General features: G+C 39.0%; 1 protein-coding gene across 1 annotated transcript in view; it reads left to right on the top strand.

Moving 5' to 3' along the window:
* The window catches only part of DBX2 (developing brain homeobox 2), a 35607-nt gene extending 20482 nt beyond the window's left edge, over window positions 1-15125 (top strand). The window contains exons 3-4 of the mRNA XM_023256974.2: window positions 6955-7142; window positions 12781-15125. Coding sequence (XP_023112742.1) covers window positions 6955-7142; window positions 12781-13110 — 518 coding nt within the window. The 3' untranslated portion in view covers window positions 13111-15125. The remainder of the gene's footprint in view (window positions 1-6954; window positions 7143-12780) is intronic.
* The last annotated feature ends 7357 nt before the right edge of the window (window positions 15126-22482 follow it).

Raw genomic sequence — 22482 nt, 5'->3', positions numbered from 1 at the left:
TTCTCACCTCCTTACCTCTTTGCCTACTCATAACTTTGACAGTCTTTGGTATAATTTTAAAGAATATTGATTGGTCTCACTGACTTCAAGTGCACAGCCTAACTTTCTGGCACCTTAGTTTTTTTCCTGTGGAAAATTAGGATGGTAATACCTCCCTCTGGGGATTGTTGTAAAGATGACATGACATGCTGTATGTACTGAGCACATAACAGTAGTACTTGTTGAGCCCCATGTATATGGAAGCCACATTTTAAATAGTGATATTCCCAAATTGGTAGAGTCTGTAGCACATTGAATTGGTGGCCCTGGCCTTTAAAGCCTCTTTTCTATGTGTCTTAAACTCTATATCTGCTTATTTTTATTTTTATATTATATTATATTATATTATATTATATTATTTATTTAATTTATCATCACCTGGAAGTTTCCATACAAGTCAGACATTTGTCATGAGTTTAGACATAGTTCTACTAGGTGTTTGTTGCTTATAACAGTTTAGTAGTTTCTGAAAGAATTTTGAGTCACCAACAAGTTCTTAAAGTCTGTATGTTTGTTTTGCAGGCAGAGACTTGAGCACATATTCATAGGCTTAGAAGGAATGGAGGTGGTGTAGGTTCCATGGTGTGGTTTATGGTTAGATCCAGAGAGAGCCCATAAAAGACTGTGGGGAGACATGGAAAAGAGCATCAACGGTATAAGTAGCATCTTATCATAAATACTGTTTTAGTAGGAACCTAAGGCATATCACCTAATGAAAACCAGCAGGATTTGTGTATTGAGAGGAGTGCTAAGAGAAACCAGGTAGTAGCAAAGAAAGGAAGAATGTCATAGTCTTTATCGTTGCTGTATTTTTTTGCTTGTTCATTAGTTGTATCATATTCACTGTAGGTCTGTAGGGTGCCAGGTCCAGGAGTTAACCCTTTGACCTTCATAACCACTCCAGATTTCTCAGAGATTGAGTCTGGTTTGGGTCCATGACTTCCAAAATGTTAGTATTTACCACATTGGAGAGAATAATATATTTGTAGATTTTCTCAATGGGAATCTTCTTTGTCTTTACTTGAAAATAGTTCTATAGGAAAACCTATGAGTTTCTAATAAAAGTTTTAGGGATATTGAAATGTGTTACCCCATTGTTTTATTTACACTTGTAGACCTTGGTGAAGAAGGGGCTAAAGGGGGGAGAATCATGGTCCTTACTTATAAAATCTCTGCTTAGAAAAAAATGTATGTAGATTTTTAAAAATTAGGCTTGTAGGTCCATAAATTTGCTGTGCATTTCCCCATAGATATGAAAAGTTTTATTAGCTCAGAAAATACAGGCCTTTCTACAGTGCTGAGTAGCAGCATTTTAGGTGCTCCTTGAAAGGCTTTCCTCTAGGGTAAGTTACAGCATAAACTTCTTTCAGGCAAAACCTTCCCCCTGCCCCCACCAGGGCCCTAATATACCTATCTAGCTATCGCCTGTGTTTCTGCCATTCATACCCCACAATCTGGAGATACCAAGCTGTGTGAGATTCCAGATCCACCGTGTTTTGCCATGTCCTCCTCTCACTTGTGAGTCTGCAAATGCTAATCCCTCTGCTCTGCCTGCCTTTGTCTAGGCTGCCAGCAAGAGGAATTGCTATTCTTCTAGCTGTTCCTCTCTCTCAGGACTTACTCTGTTAGCTTCCAAGTCTAAGTGGCTTCTCATCTGGCTCTTAAATACTTTCTCTGCTGTGGTCTGTGGTTATTTATCTCACTGTGTTGTGGCTGTCTGTATATTTCTTGGACCTCTCCTTATCAACTGTGAGCACCTGAAGGATGGATTGATCTTCACTTATCAACTGTGAGCACCTGAAGGATGGATTGGATTCATCTTCACTTGTCACTCAGTGACATCTCAATCACTCCACCAGATTATTCCCAAAAAGGTTGCCATAGTGTTTGCTTGTTTTCCTTAGAAAATAGGACCACACTTAAAACGCAGAATAGATATGAATTATTTGTCCATAACTGTACAGTACTCTATTTTAGTATTTATTTTTGCTTTTTCAGTCTTTTTTTTCCCTGCATTTTAATCTAGTTGTAAGCATAGTATGGATCTTATCATACGCATTAAAGCAGATTTTCTTTGCTGCTGCTTGATCTTCATAGTTCTTTAAATAATTTTACCAAGTGGATATAGTATAATATACATATACATTTCTTTACCTTTGCATATTTAGTTTTTCCCCCAATTTTTAATACATATGGCTATTATAATGATAGATTATATACCTTAACAAATTAAAAATGCCAGAATCAAAAAATCAAGTGATAGGGCATGCTAAATTTGAGGACACAGTTATTAGGCTGTATGGGAGATACCATGTAGTCAGGCTCACAGACAGGCCCAGGACAGGGGTCAGAAGCCTCTAGTCACAGACAGGAACTTTGGCTTTTATAAGTGTTTCCTCCCTTCCATTTTGACATGTTGTAACATCTGAGTAAAGAAACAGTGTGGGCCAGAGGAAGGAGCCAAGAATTTTGATTCACAAGGTCCTCTTCATCTATACAGAGGATGTCTGTGCCATATGGTTCTTAGAAGAATCAAATGAAATCTGGGGCACCTGGTGCCTCAGTCAGTTAAGCATCTGACTTGATTTCAGTTCAGGTCATGGTTTGTGAGTTCGAGCCCTGCATTGGGCTGTGTGCTGACAGCACAGAGCCTGCTTGGGATTCTCTGTCTCCCTCTCTCTGTGCTCCCCCCCGACCCTCCCCCCCCCAAATAAATAAACTTTAAGAGAAAGAATCAAATGAAATCTAACAAATGGAAGTGGGTAGATTTGTGGGATACTTACTGTGGGCTAGGCACTGAAATTTTCTTGTATTATGTCATCAAATCCTTAGAGCAACCCTGTAAGATAAGCTGAAAGAAGCTGAGTGACTTGCTTTAAGTCATACAGGTAAGTGCAGTGATCCAAGCCCAGTTCTTCTCTGTCTTATATTTCAAAGTCCTTTGTGCTGGAGAGACATCATCCCAACAGTTGAGTCCCTGTGGCAGGAGGGCCAATTCCATAGTCTCTATACCAAGAAAAATTCAGAGAAGAGCATTTAGAAAAAGAACATATTGAGATATATTTTCTTTATTGACCAAGAGTTCATAAAGCTACTTAAATCTTTGATAAAGAAATAGTGAATGCAGTTGTCAAAACATGACTTCAAGATATGGCCTTGGCATGTGACAGGCAAAAGAAGGAAATGATGCTCTAGATGGAAAACTAACCAAGATCTCATGATAGAATGGATGGATAGAGCATCAGTAAAAGCAGACCTTTGCAAAGAATGAGGCTGGATTACATCCCAGAAGCTATGGCATTTCTAAGGAGATGCAAGTGTAACAGAGCTGGAAGGAAAGAGGGAGAGGCCAGTGGTCCTTCTAGCAATGTGAGGAGGAACCAGAATGAGATATAAACCAGGGCTGAGAGACACATTGGGAGATGATCTGCAATCTTTTAGCCAATAGGAAAGGAAGTATCATATTGCAGAAGGAGATTTGACAAGATTTATTCATTTGTTGACACTTGTTTCCTAAAATATAAGTCACATTGTGTTAGAATATATTGTGTAGGGTTGGGAGCCTTTGTTTTGAAATGAGTTGTTTTGGGTTTGAAACCCTAGTCATGTGCCCTTGGACAAAGTTTTTTAAACTATCTGATCTTCACTTTATTCATCTGTAAAATGGGGAAAATAATAGTATGTAATGTTGATGGCATAGGTTGGGAGGATTAAATGAATTAATGTGTGTCAGTGGCTTAACACAGAGTAAATATAATGGTACAGAGTACTGTGTGTTTATTATTATCATGTCACACCCTGATTAAACATCTCCTCTTGATTTTCACTACTGTTGGATAATGTCCCAGACTCTTATAATCCTCTATGATCTGGCCCCATTCCACTCTAATCTCTATGTCAAAGGTCCAAATGTCTTCAAGAGCCTGGTAAGCTGGGTGAGGCTGTGACAGACTGGGGGCCACATGTTCCATCAAGAGGGGGCACCTGCTGCGTTCTCTGGTAGCTCTTTACTTTCTGGGAAGGTGAGCATAGTGTGGTTCCCTTTGAAGAGATGTCAGAAACCTGGACTTCACATGAAATCTCCTAGTTGTGAAATGTGGACAGCTCAATCAGAATTCTAAGACCAGCAAAGCCCATCTGCAGGCTGGATAAGGGTGCCAGCTTGCACCTGCTGCTTCATGCCTTTCCCCAGCCTTGAAGGCTGTTTACTTTTCCTCAGATAAACTTTATTCCTTCATGCCTTAATGCTTTTTAGAAAAATGTTGAGTGTAGTTGACACACAAGGTTATATTAGTTTCAGGTGTATAACACAGTGATTCAACAAGTTTATACATTATGTTGTGTTTGCCACAAGTATAGCTACCATCTGTCCCGATACATTACTATTACAATATCATTGACTATATTCCTTGTGCTGTGCCTTTTATTTTCATAATTTACTCATTCCGTAACTGGAAGCCTGTATTACCTACTCCCCTTAACTCATTTTGCCCAGCCCTTCACCCCTCTCCCCTCTGGCAACCATCAGTTTGTTCTCTGTATTTATAGGTGTGCCTTAGTGCTTTTAGACATGCAGTCACTCTGCTTAGGTTGGCCTTGGTTCTTTCTCTCTTGAACTGGATTGTTCTTTTAGACTTGGCTCAACCTGCTTTCTCTGAACTAATTACTTCCTCCTTTGTGATACCAGAGAATTTCATAGAGCATTCTATTCTGGGGCTTAAGGCATTCATTTGCTTTTTTATTTAGATGTAATTTTTGGGGTTCCTGGGTGGCTCAGTCTGTGGAGCATCTGACTCTGGCTCAGGTCATAATCTCACGGCTCATGAGTTCGAGCCCTGCATCAGGCTGTGTGCTGACAGCTCAGAGTCTGGAGCCTGCTTCAGATTCTGTTTCTCCCTCTCTCTCTCTGTCCCTTCCCCAATCACACTCTGTCTCTCTCTCTTTCAGAAATAAACAAATATTTTAAAAAATTTTTAAAGAAATAATTATTAAGCACCAGAATGCATACCAGCTATAGCCATAAACTGGAGTCCCTGCTCCCCTGGTGCTTATATTCTGCTGTGGTGTTCATGTGTTAGTCCTCCCATGAGAAGGTGAGCTCCTTAAGGGCAGGGACCATGTGCTGTGTCTGGTTTCCTCAAATAAGCTCAGTTAGTCTGATACCAGGTATCAGTGTCCTTCTGCTGTGGTAACAAATTTCTGCAAATCTCCTGTCTTAAAACAATAGAAGCTTATTATCTTATATTTATGGGGTTCAGTAGCCTTAAATGGGTCTCACTGGACTAAAATCAAGTGTCAGCAGGGCTGTGTTCCTTCTGGAGGCTCTTGGGGAGAATTTGTTTCTTGCCTTTCCCTGTTTCTAGTGGCCGTCTGCATTTCTTGGTTTGTGGCCACTTCCTTCGTCTTCAAAGCAAGAGTGTAGCATCAGGGAGAGTAAATCTCTGACTATGACTTCCTTGTTTTTCTCCTTCTTCCACTCATAAGGACCCTTGTGATCACATTAGGCCCACCTGGATACCCTAGAATACCCCAGGATGTCTTGTAATCTCAAGGTCAGTTGATTAGCAACTGATACTACACTTGGAACCTTACTTTTCCCTTGTAATGTAATATGACATATTTACAGGTTCTAGGGAACATACATAGTATGTAATCTTTGGGAAGGCCATTGTTCTGCCTATCACAGCTGGAAAGCCAAATGAATGAATAAATGGTGAATGATGAAGGAAACTCTCAGAGGGTGGGAACCAGTTGTGCAAAAGGCAGAAAAAGTAGTAAATATCTCTGACCTGAAGGAGTTGATGATCACTTGGATTGGGGAGTGGTGGTGATTGGGGGTCTTCCAAACTTCCTTTCTCAGATTGAACATCTCTGACTCCTGTAAGCTTTCCTTGACATCCCAGATTAAGATCAGACCCTTGCTTTGTGCTCCCAAGGCAGCCTCCTTAGGAATACATCCTCACATTTGTGATGCTAGTTGAGTAAATGACTTCCAGGGGCACCTGGGTGGCTCATTCGGTTGAACATCCATCTCTTGTTTCAGCTCAGGTCATGATCTCAGGGTCATGAAATCGAACCCTGCATTGGGCCATGCTAGGCCCTCCCGGTGGAACCTGATGAAGAATTTCTCTCCCTCTACTGCTTGCGTGCGCTCTCTCTGGAAAAAAAAAAAAAAAAGGAAGAAAAGAACAATACTGAAAATTCAAAAGCTATTTATTTTATTGCAAAATAAGTAGTATTAAAAAGTTAAAAATAAAATAAATAAAAATAAATGCCTTCCACTAAATCTTACAGGTAATGCATATAATAAAATATATTTATCTTGTTTCTCAATGTGTAGCATTGAGCAGACGGCCTGGCATATGGTAAGTGTTCAAACTTTGTTGAGAGAGAAAACAAATGAATAAATAAATGAAGAAGTAGAGAAAAATTAAAAAATTTTTAATGTTTATTTTTGAGAGAGAGAGAGAGAGAGCATGAGTGGGGGGGGGGCGGCACAGAGAGAGAGGGAAACAGAATCTGAAGCAGGCTCTAGGCTCTGAGCTGTCAGCACAGAGCCCAATGCGGGACTCAAACTCATGAACCATGAGATCATGACCTGAGTTGAAGTCAGACACTTAACCAACTGAGCCACCCAGGCACCCCATGGGACCATGGACTTTCTAATGTGGCACCCAAATTGGGAGGGCGAGCAGATGTACTTTTATCTCATTGGGGAGCGAAGGGCATTTATCAGATTCTCAATGGAGTCCATGACCAAAAACATGGAAGAAGCACTGCTCAAAGTGTGCAGAGTTCAGAGATAAGAGTGTTTGGCCATAGTACAGAGAAGGAAGATGCTGTCCTGGGAAAGGCAGACTGACTTCTCCTTACTAATAAAGCTAACCAGGTTTTGTATATGTTTTCCCCCTCTAGGAGAAGAGAATGTGCTGTCCCTCCTGACCCAGGACTCGAACTCCAAAGCTCGGCGGGGTATTTTAAGAAGAGCTGTTTTTTCTGAGGATCAGAGAAAGGCTCTGGAGAAAATGTTTCAGAAGCAGAAATATATCAGCAAAACAGACCGAAAGAAACTTGCCATCAGCTTGGGACTAAAGGAATCACAGGTACTAATGAGCAGGAAGATGTCCACTGCTCCTGATTTCTGAAGGAATACAATGAAACCCATGCGTTTGGCAAATATCTGTTGTACTAGGTATGGTGCTGGACCCTAAAGTGCTATTGAAATGATTTTCGCAATTTTTTAGTGGGTGGAAATACATATCACAATTCCTATTTGGAAATAGGTCCATTTGCTGAGAGGTCTAGGTTTTTGCATGCTTAAATCTTCCTAAATGAAGAGAAACACTAAGGATGTGGCCTTTGTATCGTTAATTGTTTGCTCTGGTTTCAGAGTAGACTACGTAATGTTCTACAAAAGCAGGAACTGTTTTCCCGTCTTTTTCTTCATTTCCAATCCCAAATCCAGTCCCAAATGTGTGACTCATAAATATCTCTAACTAGATCTCATTATTCTGCATTTTGGGCTTATGTCAAGCACAGTAAAGTAGTTTCATAGTTGCAACACTTACAAACCTTTCTTGTACATTAAGCCACTAGTATTGGACTATTTAATCATTTTATAATCACCATGTGAAATAAGCACTGTAATCATTCTCATTTTCTAGATGAGAAAATGTAGAGAAGTGAACACAGATAGGTCTGATGTCACGTAGTGAAGCTGCTTGGGAATTGGGCTCTCACCCCAGGTTACCTGACTCTGGAGTTGTGTTCTCCTTCACCTGGTGCTATCCTGCATGGTTGTGCCGCATGTTCACTGCACAAGGCACTTGACTAAGAGGGATGGCAGCAGTTGAAATGTAGCAGGTAGTCCATCTGCCAAGCTGGCTTTTGTGATGCAAGGCTACAATCCACCTGGATTTTTTGAATTAGCTTCAAGGCACTGAAGTTGTTAGCACAGTCTCTGTGTTAACCACTGTGCTCACCTGTTCTTCCCTCGGTACAAATGACCTGGTTTCTAACTTTGGATTTTATTAAACCAGTTATTTTTGGATGAAACTCTCCTTAACCTTTCTTTCTTTCTCTTTAACTGCTTCCTTTCCCTAGGGAAGTGATCTGTCCCTACCCCCACGCCCAACTGCTTCTAGTTGTAGGAAGCATTACGTGGTGTGGTAGAGTGTAATTGGCCTGGATCCTCCAGTCTGTGCTTTCCTCACTGTGTGATACTAATGAGTCCCTAACCTTAATTGACTGCTCTGTGCCTCAGTTTCTCACTTCAAAAACAGGGACAAATGTAGGAACTCTATGTCACTGAGCCATTCTGGGTATGTGATAGATAAATCAGCTGCGTGCAAGACACTGTGCGAAGTGGGCAGCAAGGAGTGTTGATAAGGACTGACTGAGATACACTCTTCGTACTCAGGAATTTATATGAGCAGCTGGAAAAATGAAGCAGAAGGTCATGAACAGTTAGATAATAACAGTTAGATAATATTGTCTCCTATGTTATGAGACAATAACATAGGAGACATCACCTGGAAGGTTAGATATACTGCCAAATAAAGGAGCTAGGTCAGTGGTCCTCAAAGTTACGTATCTCTCTGGAGCCTTATGTTAATCTCCGTGTCTCGGGAGGACAGCCGTATGACTGGTCCCTATACCCCTGGGGAGTCTAGCGATGGAACTGTCTCATCCTTAGAGGAATCGTTGGGCCTAAGGAGGCACAGAAGCTCAGTAGGACCCACCTGTGTCTCACTGATATGGATAAAAGTCTCCAGAGTTAGAGGGGAGAAACTGTGCAGGTTGGGGAGGTTGAGTCAGAACTTGAAGTAAGTGTTAAAACAGGAAACGTGGCTAGGTTTGATCTCACAGTGCTCTGAGACCATGTGAACATCTTTGATAGTACATGTCATCTTTTTTTTTTTTTTTAATTTTTTAGTGCTTATCTATTTTTGAGAGAGAGAGAGGGAGAGTGCGAGCACTAGCGGGGAGGGGCAGAGAGAAAGAGGGAGGCAGAGAATTAAAAGCAGGCTCTGCGCTATCTGTGCAAAGCCCAGTGTGGGATTTGCACATTGAGAACCGTGAGATCCTGACCTGAGCCAAAGTTGAGTCGGTTGGACCCCCAACTGACTGAGCCACCCAGGCACCCCAGTACATATCATCTTCTTAAGAACAGACTATTGGAAAGGGGATGCAGCAGGCATATCAGAGAATATTTACGAGGGGATGACCATAATCTGTCCATTCCAAGAAAACAAACTGTTTTCCTTGTTTGTATGTTATCGTCTAGTTCTCATTCACAGGTGTATAGTGTTACATAGTTGACTGTATTGTTTTTAAAATTCAAGTGCCTGAGGAATGAATACTTTTTATGTCACTGAATTTGGTGAACATCTCAGAAGTAATTTCACATTTTCTTATTTGCATATACATCTAATTACACAATTAACACATGGCATTTCAAACAAAGGGGAAATTGGTAAAGTTAAAAATGAAAACTCATCTCCTCCCTTTCCAACCCAACTCCTTCATTTACTACTGTCATTTATAAATGGCTCTTGTTTTAATTTCTTTGATGAACCATGTATTTTCTTTATCTTTAAAATAAATGAACACAAATGCACCATGATTACCATGTGTCCTTACATTTGATGTCATTTATCCTCACAGGGACCCTATGAGGAATCTACTTTGATTTTATAATAGGGACTTAGAATTGAGACCCAGAATTGTGTGTGCATGTGTATGTGTTTTTCCTTAACTGTTTCCTTTCCCTAGGAAATATATACATTTATATATATACATATATATATCCCATCTATATATTTATAAATATATAAAAATATATATAATATAAATAAATAAATATATTTTATATAAATAATATTATATAATAAAATAAATACATAATAAATAAATAATAATTAAATAACATAAAATATTTTATTATAAATAATATAAATATATTTATAAATATAAATATATATAAATATAGATATATATAAATATAGATATATAAATGGGATTATTCCCTACATGTATCTTGATTTTCTGAAGGAGAGGACAAATAATCTGTGTTACCACCACCCAGATCAAGCAGTAGAACCCTATCACCAGGCCAGTAGTCCCTTGCAGATTCCCTCCCGGTTACTGTTTCCTTTTCTGAGACTACCCACTATCATGGCTTCTAACAACATAGATTAGTTTTGCCTATTTGGGGGTAGTTTATATAAACAGAATCATTTGGTACAAATTCTATGGTATATGGCTTCTTTTCCTTAATATTATGTTTGTGAGATTCATTCACATGTTTGCAAGCAGTAGTAGCTCATCGGTTCTCATGGCTGTGTAGTATTCCATCACACGGTTTACCACAGTTTATCCATCTTCATCGTGGGTGTTTGGATTGCTCCCACTTTTTAGCTGTTATCTGTATTATTTGTAGCAGTTATTGTAGCTGTTATCAAAATAGTTGGAATATTATAGTTAGTGACATTTTCTTGTTACAGCCATTGCAGACTCTCCAAGTTGGTGGTTTCTTTCATTGTGGCAAAATATACATAACATAAAATTTACCATTTTAACCTTTTTTGAGGGTACAGTTTAGTGGCATCAGGTACTTAGTTCTTTTTGTTGCACAGTCATGACTACCTTCAGTCTCCAGAACTTTTTTCATCTTGTAAAACTGAAACTCTGTATCCATTATGCAGTGACTCCCCATTTCTCCCTCACTCTAGCCCCTAGCAACCACCACTTTCTGTCCCTATGATTTGACTGTTCTAGGTACTTTAAAATGAATCATTTGTATTTGTCCTTTTGTGATTGGTTGATTTCACTTAGCGTATCTTCAGGGTTCATCCATGTTGTAGCACGTGTCAGAATTTCCTTACCTTTTAAAGCTGAATAATATTCCATTGTATGGATATACCACATTTGTTTATGCATTCACCCATCAGTGGACATTTTGGTAGCTTCTGCCTTTTGGCTATTATGAATAATGCATGAACATGGATCACAAATATCTCTTTGAGTCTCTGGTTTTAATTCTTTAAAGTAGTTTGTGGCTTTTTCATGTTTGTGGTATCTTTATTTACACAGAAATTTCTCATTTTTATATTGTCAACTCTATTTTTTTTCTTTTGTGGCCTTAATGTTTTATGTCATGCTTAAAAAAAAATTCATCTCTCCATGACTGTGATGATATCTTCTAGTTTTTTCTAAAACTTTTATACTTTTGTTTCTGTGTTTAGCTGTTTAATCCATTTGGAAGTTGTTTTTGTATTTGTTGAGAGGTAGAACTTTTCATTTATGATTTTCCCCAAATATGTACCTTTGTTTCAATACTGTTGATTGTGAAGGAACTTTTTTGATTTTTTTTTTTCCACTGAGATATCACCCAGAAACAACTCTTGATATGCAGAAAAGCGACGGGAAAAAGAAAATAATGAATGTGGCACCAGTGGGCACAAATAAATGTCTTAGTGAAAGCCCACTAGAAATACTTGGCAGGCTTTCTAGGAGTAAATGCTCACCACAAATAATAAATGAGTTCATGAATAGAACCAAATGCTCTGGTATGTACACATTAGTACTGTTTTCTTATGAAAAGCCTTAACCACAGGATTGTAACTGAGATGGCAGTCTTTTGGACTCACTTGCCTGGGGTCAGGTTCTTTGTAGCCATTTTGAAATTGCCAGTCAGGTTGAAAGAATGAAGAAATTGTTTTCCCAATCTGAAAAGACCATCTCAATTTTTTCCTTCATTGGGAGAAATACTTGGTAATACTTCAATGATTTTTTTTTTATGTAGAATTTTCTAGTTTTTGTTTTAAAAATAGAAATCCACTAAATTGTTCATGTAAAGATGCAGTGTAATGCTCAGGAAAATAATGTGATTGGATTTTTGAGATGCCAGGAAACCTGTTGTGAAGTTTTCTGACCAGGCACAGTTGACTATGTAGCAGATAAAGACAGAAGTTAGTAGTAAAGACAGACTCCGGTAGGGTGAGGTGGAATACGGCTCAAATTAGAAACCACTATTATAAGTACAACAACTAGTTGCTGTTTATTGAGCCTAATTCTTCAAGTTTGATAAATCCTTAGAGTAATCAAACTTGGAAACTGTATAAAGCCTGGAATTGATCAAAACATTATAAAATGTATTCTTAATTTAGTTTTCTAGAAGTTCCTGATGAAATCTAAATGTTATAAGAGCCTGGGCACTGGAGTAGCACAGTCATGGATTCTGTTCTAAGTGCTTCCATTTTACTAGCTCTATGACTTTGAACTGGTTTATCACTCTGAACCCCAGTTTTCATACGTGTGAAATGAGGACTTCTTGCATTCACCGTGAGGATTAAGTTATGTATACGGCGTAACATGCATGCCTTGACACCTGGCACAAAATAAACATTATTACTAGTCAATGGCATTTCCTTTTTATAAATAAATTAGCATTGCCTAAATGATGTTTTAAACTATTGAGAGTTAAATCAGACGTCATACTTGTAGGATGTAACCAATTTATCACAGTCGTTTTGTTTCATAAGTGTGTGGATATTATGCTAAAGTAATTTCTCAGATATTTTTGAAGGAGCCCAGTGAAAAGTGATAAGGACTTTGCTAGGCTGGCTGTCATAATAAGGTATTTCATAGAAGGGTATACTAGGAGAAATTATAGTTTAAAATACTGAAGTGAAGTAACATGGAATAAGTGATCGTTTTGTCCAATTATTTTGTCAATAGGTGAAAATTTGGTTTCAGAACAGAAGAATGAAATGGCGGAATTCCAAAGAGAAAGAAGTGCTTTCCAACAGGTGTATCCAAGAAGTAGGCCTTCAAGAGGATCCCCTCTCGCGGTCTGCTCTGGGGTTCCCTTCTCCATGTCCTTCGCTCTGGGAAGTCTCCCAACAGCACTCAAGTCCAAGATGGAGGGAGAATTCGCCAGAACCTTCAGAAAGACTGATCCAGGAGAGTTCAGGCGCACGGCCCCCAGAAGCAAATTCACTTCAGGGTGCCTTGTATTTGTGTTCTGAAGAAGCTGGAGACAAGGGTGTGCTTACTGGGGCTGTCTGAATGGAAGCCTTCCTCCTTGTTAATTTGAAAAGGGCGCCTAACTAATAATATTTTGACTCTAAAGCCAGCTAGCTTGTGCCTCATCAGTGCCTAAAACATAATATCTTTGGAGTGATGCACGAACTAATGCTTTAGGAAGTCCTCTCCAGTGTTCTCTTGTTTGGCTCCCAGACTCAGGCTTAATTTTTAATTTGTAAGTGGAATAGAATCTCCCAGAGAGTACAATGGAACTGAAAAGAATTGAGAGTTATATAGTTGGGCTCAGTCCCTACTCTGAGTGCGTGTATATACGTGCGTGTCTCTATGTGTGTATATATATAAATATTCATGGAAATGCATCAGTAGGAGCTAGTTCCTCTTTAAATATTGCATCAAGCAAATTCATTTCCTTTTATTTGAGGAAAAACCAACTGTTGACTGAATGCGATTAATTTCTTGAAAACAATGTAAAATTTGGATTTTAGCCCAAATTTTCATATCACAGGGACATGTTTTTAAAAATTCTCTATTTTCTGGTTTCTTTTAGAATCTAGCTATCGAATTTTAACAATTCAGCTCAGCTGTCCTAATCAAATAAGCCACTGTTAGGTACATACACCGCAAGCATATACTTAAAATTAACGCAACAAGCAAACTATAAGAATTTCTGAATGATACTGTTAGTACCCTTAATTTTCCAAGTCTCTGGCCTTTATTAGGACATCAGTGAGTTACCCATTAAACTAACAGTTATCTTTTGATCTCTTCTCTGTAAGGATGGGCTTTAGTTAAGGTTTGCAAAACAAAATGCCCTTAAGGGCCTATGAGTGAATAAAGGGCATGGCCCACCTAAAAATATTTGAGTTTAATAATTTAAAAAATACTGTGTTGGGCACATGAAACATCCATGCCAAGCAGTTTTTGACCTCTGGCCAAGATTTAAGGAAGTGTCACAGTTCTTAAAATGTTCCCAACTGAACTTCAAAACACAATACTGATGGATTCTAGAGTGGATTTCTGTTTGCACTTCTAGTTATAGACTCAATTTTCCACTTAGGTGGTATACACCACATTTTTAGGTTATTTTTGTGTATTAACAGACACCACACAGATGTTTTATGTGTTTTGAGTATCCTGAAATAGTAGTATTATAAAATTGCATTTCTGGTAACGATTTGCTTAGTTAATCTGGAAATTTTTATTCTAGGTCCAAGAAAGAATTATGTTTCACTTTGAAGGAAATGAGGCAGAAAAAGGAAATGATGTGGTTTTGAACTTGGTTATTATTAATCTGTGGACAAGAAACATTATTAGAAGTTCATGATGTGGAATTTTGTTAGTGAGAAATCTGTGTAAAGAAAGTGGCTTCTAATTTGCTTACATTCCTAGTTATAGACTTTGAGGCTTTCGGGCTTAAAGAAGGTAATGTCTTAGAAGACAACAGTTTCAGTCAGCATCAAGAAATTATTTTGTGTGAACATAATTTGAATTGGGGTATGCTAGCCTGTGTCTTTATCTCTAGATGTTTTACTTAAAAGTCCTCTCAGAAGAAGCTTGTCTCAGTGTCTCTATGGGAAGTAGGAGCAGGGATCTGCTGACAACAATTTAAAACTTAAAACTCGTCTTTAAATGATTTATAGTATTGTTTCTTTCCTTTGTATAATGTTAACCTCGTTTACATATATTGGGTCCTTTTTTATGCTCTAGAGAGTGTGCTAAGCCTATTAAGGTGGATTAATTCATGACAGTCCTCATGACAATAGTCCTAGGAAGTAGGCACTGTTACTGCCAACATTCCTGTTGCCCAGATGAGGAAGAAGGGACAGGACGAAGGCAGTGTGGTTAGGGTGATGGCCCTAGGTCATGAGGTTAATGAATAGAGTTTGGACCCTGGCCATCAGGTTTCAAATCTTGAGATCTTACCAACCATATGGGGGTGCATACCACTGTAGAATGTATTCACAAGTTTATGGGATGCATTGTAAGACATACGTTTTGGGGATTACAGTAAGATTTATTAAAGAAATTCAGAAGCATTTTGTACTTTATGATCTCTTACTTGGGGAATGGTTTTCTTTCTGGTATTCTCTTCTCTGTTAACTTTGAAGTTTGAGGAAAGTAAAGAATTGCAGAAACCTTCAACTATCAAGCCTCTATAGACAATAGTCCCATAGGAGTGTTTAAGTGAAATGAAAATGTTTTTTTTTTTTTTTCTTATCATTCATGGCTAAAAATTATGAAGTGCTTACCTATGGTTAATGGTTCTGGAGGATAACTTGAAGATCAAATGAGAGCAATCTGCTTCATGGCCATCTTATGACCCAGGTGTTAGATGTGGGTTAATTGGTGCTTAGATGATCTTCCCCCAGGGTTTCACCCCAAGCTCTGAGGCTCAGCAGAGGCTCTTCTCTGCAAGGTTGGCCTGATATTCAAATATACAGATAAATATTTTAATTGGTTTCTAGTATCAAGGCTTAGGAAAGGTATACTTTAGATGACTATATTAGGGATGCTTAGAAAACACACACAAACATACACACATGGTGCACATACATATATGCCTCTTACTTTGCCTTTACTTACCTGAATTACTGGACAGAACCACTGAGCTTGATATTCTAATTGCAAGTATCTCCCTTTCTCTCTCTTTTATTCTAAGGTTTATTTATTTATTTTGGGAGAGAGAAAGAGAGCATGAGTGGGAGAGGGGCAGAGAGAGAGAGGGAGAGAGAGAGAATCCCAAGCAGGCTTTAAGCTGTCAGCATGGAGCCTGATGCAGCGCTTGATCCCATGAACTGTGAGATCATGACCTGAGCCAAAATCAAGAGTCCAATGCTCAACGGAGCCACCCAGGTGCCCCTCCCTTCTCTCTTAATTTCTTCTCTGTCAACTCTCCTCTACCTACTCCACCTCCCTCCACTTAAAATACTTATATGTGTATTTTCCTCTGTTCTCTAGATGCAGACTCCTTTCTCCTTGTGATCACATATTAGTATATTTGTTGTCTGCTTTCCAGACAAATACTGCTCTCATAAGAACCAGAGACAGAGAAGCCTGGAGGCAAAGGTATCTTAAAATTTTTAGAAGAAATTGTAAAATGGATTTTAGGCAGATGAGAAGAAAAGGCGGTGAGCATCATCCTCTAGCTTTTATGAAGATACATATTTTATAAACCTGAATATCAAGGATTGGAAGTATATAAGCAGGTTAGGAATGGTCACTGGATCTGGTGACAGTGAAGGCCGTGATAATTGATGTAGAAATGGCAATTCTATTTCCTTAGTACTGATGTGGGTTCACTGGGGAACACAATTGTTTAGTCCAGTGGTTCTCAAACTTTAAAAATCCATATATATGAACATGCCATACCTTCCAACAAGTTTTGGGCATGTGCTCAGATTTGGGCATATACCTCATATATTCAGCATCCATACCTCCCACTCCCCGCCCCCCCACCCTGAGAATCATTATACATGCTTTTCACTTTTTTTATTTTATTTTTTTAATGTTTGTTTATTTTTGAGAAATATTGCAAGCAGGGGAGGGGCAGAGAGAGAGAGAGACAGAATCCAAAGCAGGCTCCAGGCTCTGAGTTGTCAACACAGAGTCCAATGTGAGGCTCAAATTCACGAACTGTGAAATCATGACCTGAGCCAAAGTCGAATGCTTCACTGACTGAGCCACCCAAGCGCCTCTCACTTTTCAAATATAGTCATAATTGGGGTGTCTGGTGGCTCAGTGAAGCATCTGACTCTTGAATTCAGCTCAGGTCATGATCCCAAGGACGTGGGATCAATCCCTGCATCGGGCCCCCACACTGAGCATGGAGCCTGCTTGGGATTCTCTCTCTGCCCCTCCCCCCACCCACTCACATGCACAGTCTCAAAGTTATTATCAAATATAAAGTCATAATTAAATATGCTTGTTCAAGCCACCCATGTCTTTTCTGGTCCCTTTCATTCCACATTCTGATGCATTTTTTTTAAAGCTGCATACTCCCCAACATGTTCATGACCTACCCCTCATGATGAGTAACTTCATCAACCTCTGTTGGCATTTAATACAGCAGAGTTGGGGCGCCTGGGTGGCTCTGTCGGTTGAGCGTCCAACTTCGGCTCAGGTCATGCATGATCTCCCAGTTTGTGAGTTCAAGCTCCTCGTCTGGCTCTGTGCTGACAGTTCAGAACCTGGAGACTGCTTCAGATTCTGTGTCTCCCTCTCTCTGCTCTTCCCCCACCCATGCTCTGTCTCTCTCAAGAATAAACATTAAAAAAAAATTAAAAATACAGCAGAGTTTATTCCATTGTGTTCATAAACTTGTTAGACACTGCCTCTGCAGTCATTTTCTTTCTGAATTTCAACACTTACTGGGTACTCTTTGTGAGGCACTGTCCTAGGCTTTATGTAAGCAAATGTGAGGGAGAATATGGTCCCTGCCCGCAAGAAATGTAGACTTAGTCTTGCCAAATAATATTTTGATGTATTCCATGCTGTTGGTACCTGGGTCCAGTAAATTTGGACCAAACAATAATCTTAACATCCTCCAAAACCCTATCTCTCCATTTGCAGTTGGGCGAGTGAAGTTTATGAAGTGCTCCACTATTCAGAAAAATACAAACTACTTGGCATTGTTGGTATTCGCGCTGTCTCTCCTCCATTTAGGCCACACTGGTCCCAAGAGGAGTCAGAGTCCAAGGGAAGAATTCATTATTCTTTTGTTCATAGTGCAACCTACTGTCTACTTTTGTCTTTCTACCTTCTCAAATAAACTTGTACCCATGGCGGGTAAGAACAGTGAAGGAAAAGCGAATAGCAGAAGTGAGGGGAAGTCAGGATGATGAGTATTCTTAATACATAAGAAAATTTTGCAGAATTTACATCTTTTACAAACCATCTCTGGAATAAGCATATTTTAAGAATGTAGCACTAGCCCCATGAAGATGGTTCATAGTTTCCAACTATTAGTTGTGTTCTGTTACTTTCTTATTTTTGGTTGTAAGAGTTATATATGCTCATTATGAAGAAACACACTGGAAAATACAGCTAACAAAAATTCATGTGTAATTCTACCATTTTGAGATGGCCAATTTAGCTCTTTTGTGAAAAATTTTCACTTTGAATGTATGTGCATATAAAGGTGTGTGTGTGTGACTAAATTTGAATCATAGTATATATCCAGTTTATCCTGCTGCTTTTTTTTTAACTCCACTTTTAACAGAGAACATTTTCCCATGCCATTAAAAATGTTGAAACTATTTATTATGCCTGCATAATTTTCCATTGTTAACTCCTTCACTTCTTGAGGTGGACCAGGGGATGGGGCCAGCGGATGGCAGGTCATGGAAAGAATGATCATGGGGCTCCTGTACCAAATGGAGAATCTCTTCCAAAAAGCCACCATGAAGTTTATGAAAACATATTCCATCCAAAGTCCAAGGGAGTGTACACACTTGGATTTCAGTACATTGCCAGCAGCAAACATATTAATGCAGGGCAATATTCTACCTCTCTTATTAATTGTGCTTTATTACAGTCACATTGATATATCAGTTTAGCTTTTTCAAGTATGTTTCATTGTCCACAATGTGTGCAAAATTCAAGCAAGTTGTTGGATGTCTGGCATCTTGTCATTGTTTTGAAGGCTGAGATGATAAGACTGCTTTGCCTAGTTAGTCCAGAATCCCCCAGTTCCTACAACTGTATGGACATTCTCAAAGTTGCTTGAGCAACAGAAATTATAGGGAGAATCTTTTGGGATCAGAACATTCCAAGGTTAAAAGGAGTCTTCGATGTTACTTAAGCCCAAAGCAGAGTCATCAAGTGTTTGATGCTAATCAAAAGCCAAAAAATCAGGGGCACAAAATTTGAATAAAATAAAGTGATATAATTAATTCATAAGGTACAGCTAATCCTATTACTATGAATTTCCTTTGTAGTTTCCTAGGGCAGCCATAACAGATTATCACAAACTGTACGGCTTAAGGCAATAGAAATCTATTCTCTCACAGTTGTGGAGGACAAAAGTCCAAAATCAAGATGTCAGTAGAGTAGTGGTCCCTTGGAAGATTTTAGGAAGCTGCCCCTTCCAGCTTCTTTTGGCTCTAGGAGTTCTTTGGCTTGGGCTGTGTGACTCCAACCTCTAGCTCTGACTCACATAGCCTTCTCTCCTTTGTGTCTGTGTCACAAATTTCCCTCTGCTTTTCTCTTATAATGACCCCTGTCATTGAATTTAGAGCTGACTCCAAGCCTAGAATGGTCATATATCAAGATCCTTAACTTAATTGCATCTGCAAAGACCCTTTTTTCAAATAAGGTCACATTCACAGGTTCTAGGAGTTAGGACATATCTTTTTGAGAACCACTATTCAACCCACTACAACTGTACCCTACAATATTACAGCCAAAGATCTAGAAAAACAAAAATGAAATTTAAGCTATCTTGGCTTTCCCTGTAATGGAATTTGACTTACATTGCTTTGACTTAAGGTGTTGTACCAATTATGTGATGCACTACTTGCAAGAGTATTTGGGGAAGGGAAATTTTTGTAAAAGTTTCCTCCATTTTGGATTTCTGTCCACACTGGGACAATTTAAGAATATGCAGCCCTAATTTTTTAAAGCCCTCACATGGATTCCAGATGTTGACCATTTAATCCAAGAAGGTGTTTCCTTCCTTATTATACAAATGTGGTGCACATCAAAAAATTGGCATTGTTTAATTTATGACTCACACGTGAACCATTGTTTTTTGTGATGTCGTTATTTTAAGTGATTCATAAACTAAACAATGCCAATATTTTGGACACATACCATATTTGTATAATGAGGAAACACCTTCTTGTATTAAATGGTCAACATCTGGGATCCATGTGGGAATTTCTTTGAAATTTTAAATAAAGACAAATTAGCATGGCATACATTTTCTCAGAGATGCAGCTAGCTGTAATCAAAAGACAAAATGAACTTGGTACTATATTGTGGTTAAGAAAATAGGAATGCTGTTGACAGAAACGTCCAATAATGTTTTTACAGCACTGTTTTGATGATGGGGTAAATGGAGTTGTGGAATGAAACACAATACAGGCAATGTTGAGTCAGGGATCAAAAATCAGCTCAAATGTACTCTCTCAGTAGAATGTAAGTTACCAAAAACTTTCTACAGGGCGATTTGGTAACACAAACAAGTTGTTGAATGGGCATACCCTTTGACTATACAATACCACTTACTGAAATTTGTCTCAAGGAAGTAGTCAAAAATGTGCAAACAATCTTATATAGAAAGGTGCTCATCAAAATATATTTGACTTTATTTTTTAAAAAGAAGTTTTAGGTTCACAGCAAAATTAAGTACAGATATACCCCATATGCCCCTGCCTTCATGTATGCATAGCCTCCCCACTATCAACAGTATGCACCAGAGTGATACATTTGTACTACTGAAGAACCTACACATTATTGTCACCTAAAATCCATACTTTACATGAGAATTCACTCTTGGTGTTGTACAATCTATGGGGTTTGAAAAAAGTATAATGACATGTATCTACCATTATAGTATCATACAGTGTAGTTTCACTGTCCGAAAGTCCTCTCATAATATATTTTTATATTTTTACTTTATAAAAAGGAATTGATTAAATCAATTTTCAGATTTATATAATGAGATCATATGCAGCCATTGAAATTAATATTGTAGAAAAAATGATGATGTATAAAAATGGCCAGGATTCATTGTTAAAGGGATAAACAGATTACAAGATAGTATGTTGATAGCCTAATTGTGTGTGTGTGTGTGTGTACAGGTTTAGAGATAAGGCTATAGAAACATACATGAACTATAGCTGTCTCTGGGTAGGGGGGTTAAAGATGATCTTTGCTTTCTTTTCCTTGTTCTTCTTTTTCCAAATAATCAAACCTACACCATATTACTTCTAAAATCAGAAGACATACGTCTTGGCATGGCTGTCTCAGAGACATCTCAAACTCAAATGAGCTCTTCTTTCATCTCAAGTCTTCACCAGCATTTCCTTCTTTCAGTAAATGGCAAAATAGGACAATGAGTTTACACTGTGGGAGTCATCTTGCCTCTTTGCTTCCCACTCCCATTATATAGAACCAATTGCCAAGGCTTCTTGTCTCTATATTCCCCTAAACATGTCTTCAGTCGGTGCTCCTCTGCCCAGATCTACAGCCGCAGGAGTTCCAGATCATCATTCTCTCTTATTTGCTCTTCTTGTTTCCTGGAAGGCTCTTTGCATTCCTTCCAGCTTCCTTCCAACTCCTACTGCAGGCTGTAAGCAGACTAACTTTCAAAATTCAAATCTGGTCATGCCATCCTCCCCTTTAAAATCTTTCTATGGTTCTTCCCCAAGCTAAGACCAAGACCAGCCTTCCTCACCTAGCTTATGGTGTCTTCTAAGATCTAATTCCTGCTCATCTCTGTGGTCTCATCTCTCTCTACTTCCCTTCTTCTTCTCTGAATTCCAGACATGTTGGATTTTCTTCATTTCCTTAAATTTCTTACACTCTTTTACCTCTCCCAAGCCTTTGCACAAGGTAATCCCAGACTGCTGTCCTTCTCTGCTCCTCCTGACACTTTTCCTTACCTACTTTTACTCAGCCTTCAAGTCTTCCCTGGACTCCCAGGTGGAATCCCTACTGTGTGTTCCCTTTCCCCAACATCGTCCCCACCCTTGTAATTACCTGTTCGTCTTTTGTGTTCCCGACCTTATGAATCTAGGTAGACTTAAGCTCTGTGGGGTCAGGAAACCTATCTGTATTTTCCCCTCTCCATCATTAAGAGCTAGCAGGGAGGCTGGAATTCAGTAATTCCACAATAAATATGTGTTTGTTTGATTTGAAATTAAACATTATGCAAGAGTTTCACTCTAACTCCCCCCCCCCCCATATTTGTCTTTTCCACAGCTCTCTTGTTAAATGAAAGTAATGGGGGAGTGAGGGAGGACTGGGAAGTGGCAGTGGCACACAGAGCCTGCCTCAGCCTGGGGGTGGGCGTGGTAACTTCCAAAGTTTGTCAGACCCAGCATGAAATGCTATAGTTTTCTACACAAACTCAGTAGCTTAAATAGCAGAAATTCATTTTCTCGCAATTCTGGAGGCTGCAAGTCCAAGATCAGGGCACCAGCAAGGTTGGTTTTGAGACCTTCCTTCCTGGCTTGCAGATGACCACCTCTCTATGAGTTCACATGGGATTCCTTCTGTGCATGTGTGGAAAGAGAGAGAGAGAGAGAGAGAGAGAGAGAGAAGCCTTTGCTGTCCCTTCTTATAAGGACACCATTCTATCAGATTAGGGCCCACCAGATGACCTCACTTAACTTTGAGTGCCTCTTTAAAGGCTCTATGTCTAAACATAGCAGATTGAGGGCTTAAGCC

Source organism: Felis catus, chromosome B4, assembly GCF_018350175.1.
Source record: "Felis catus isolate Fca126 chromosome B4, F.catus_Fca126_mat1.0, whole genome shotgun sequence".
Classification (NCBI taxonomy): Eukaryota; Metazoa; Chordata; class Mammalia; order Carnivora; family Felidae; genus Felis; species Felis catus.
The sequence above is the reverse complement of the archived record's forward strand: the minus strand, read 5'-3'. Positions and strand labels throughout refer to the sequence as shown.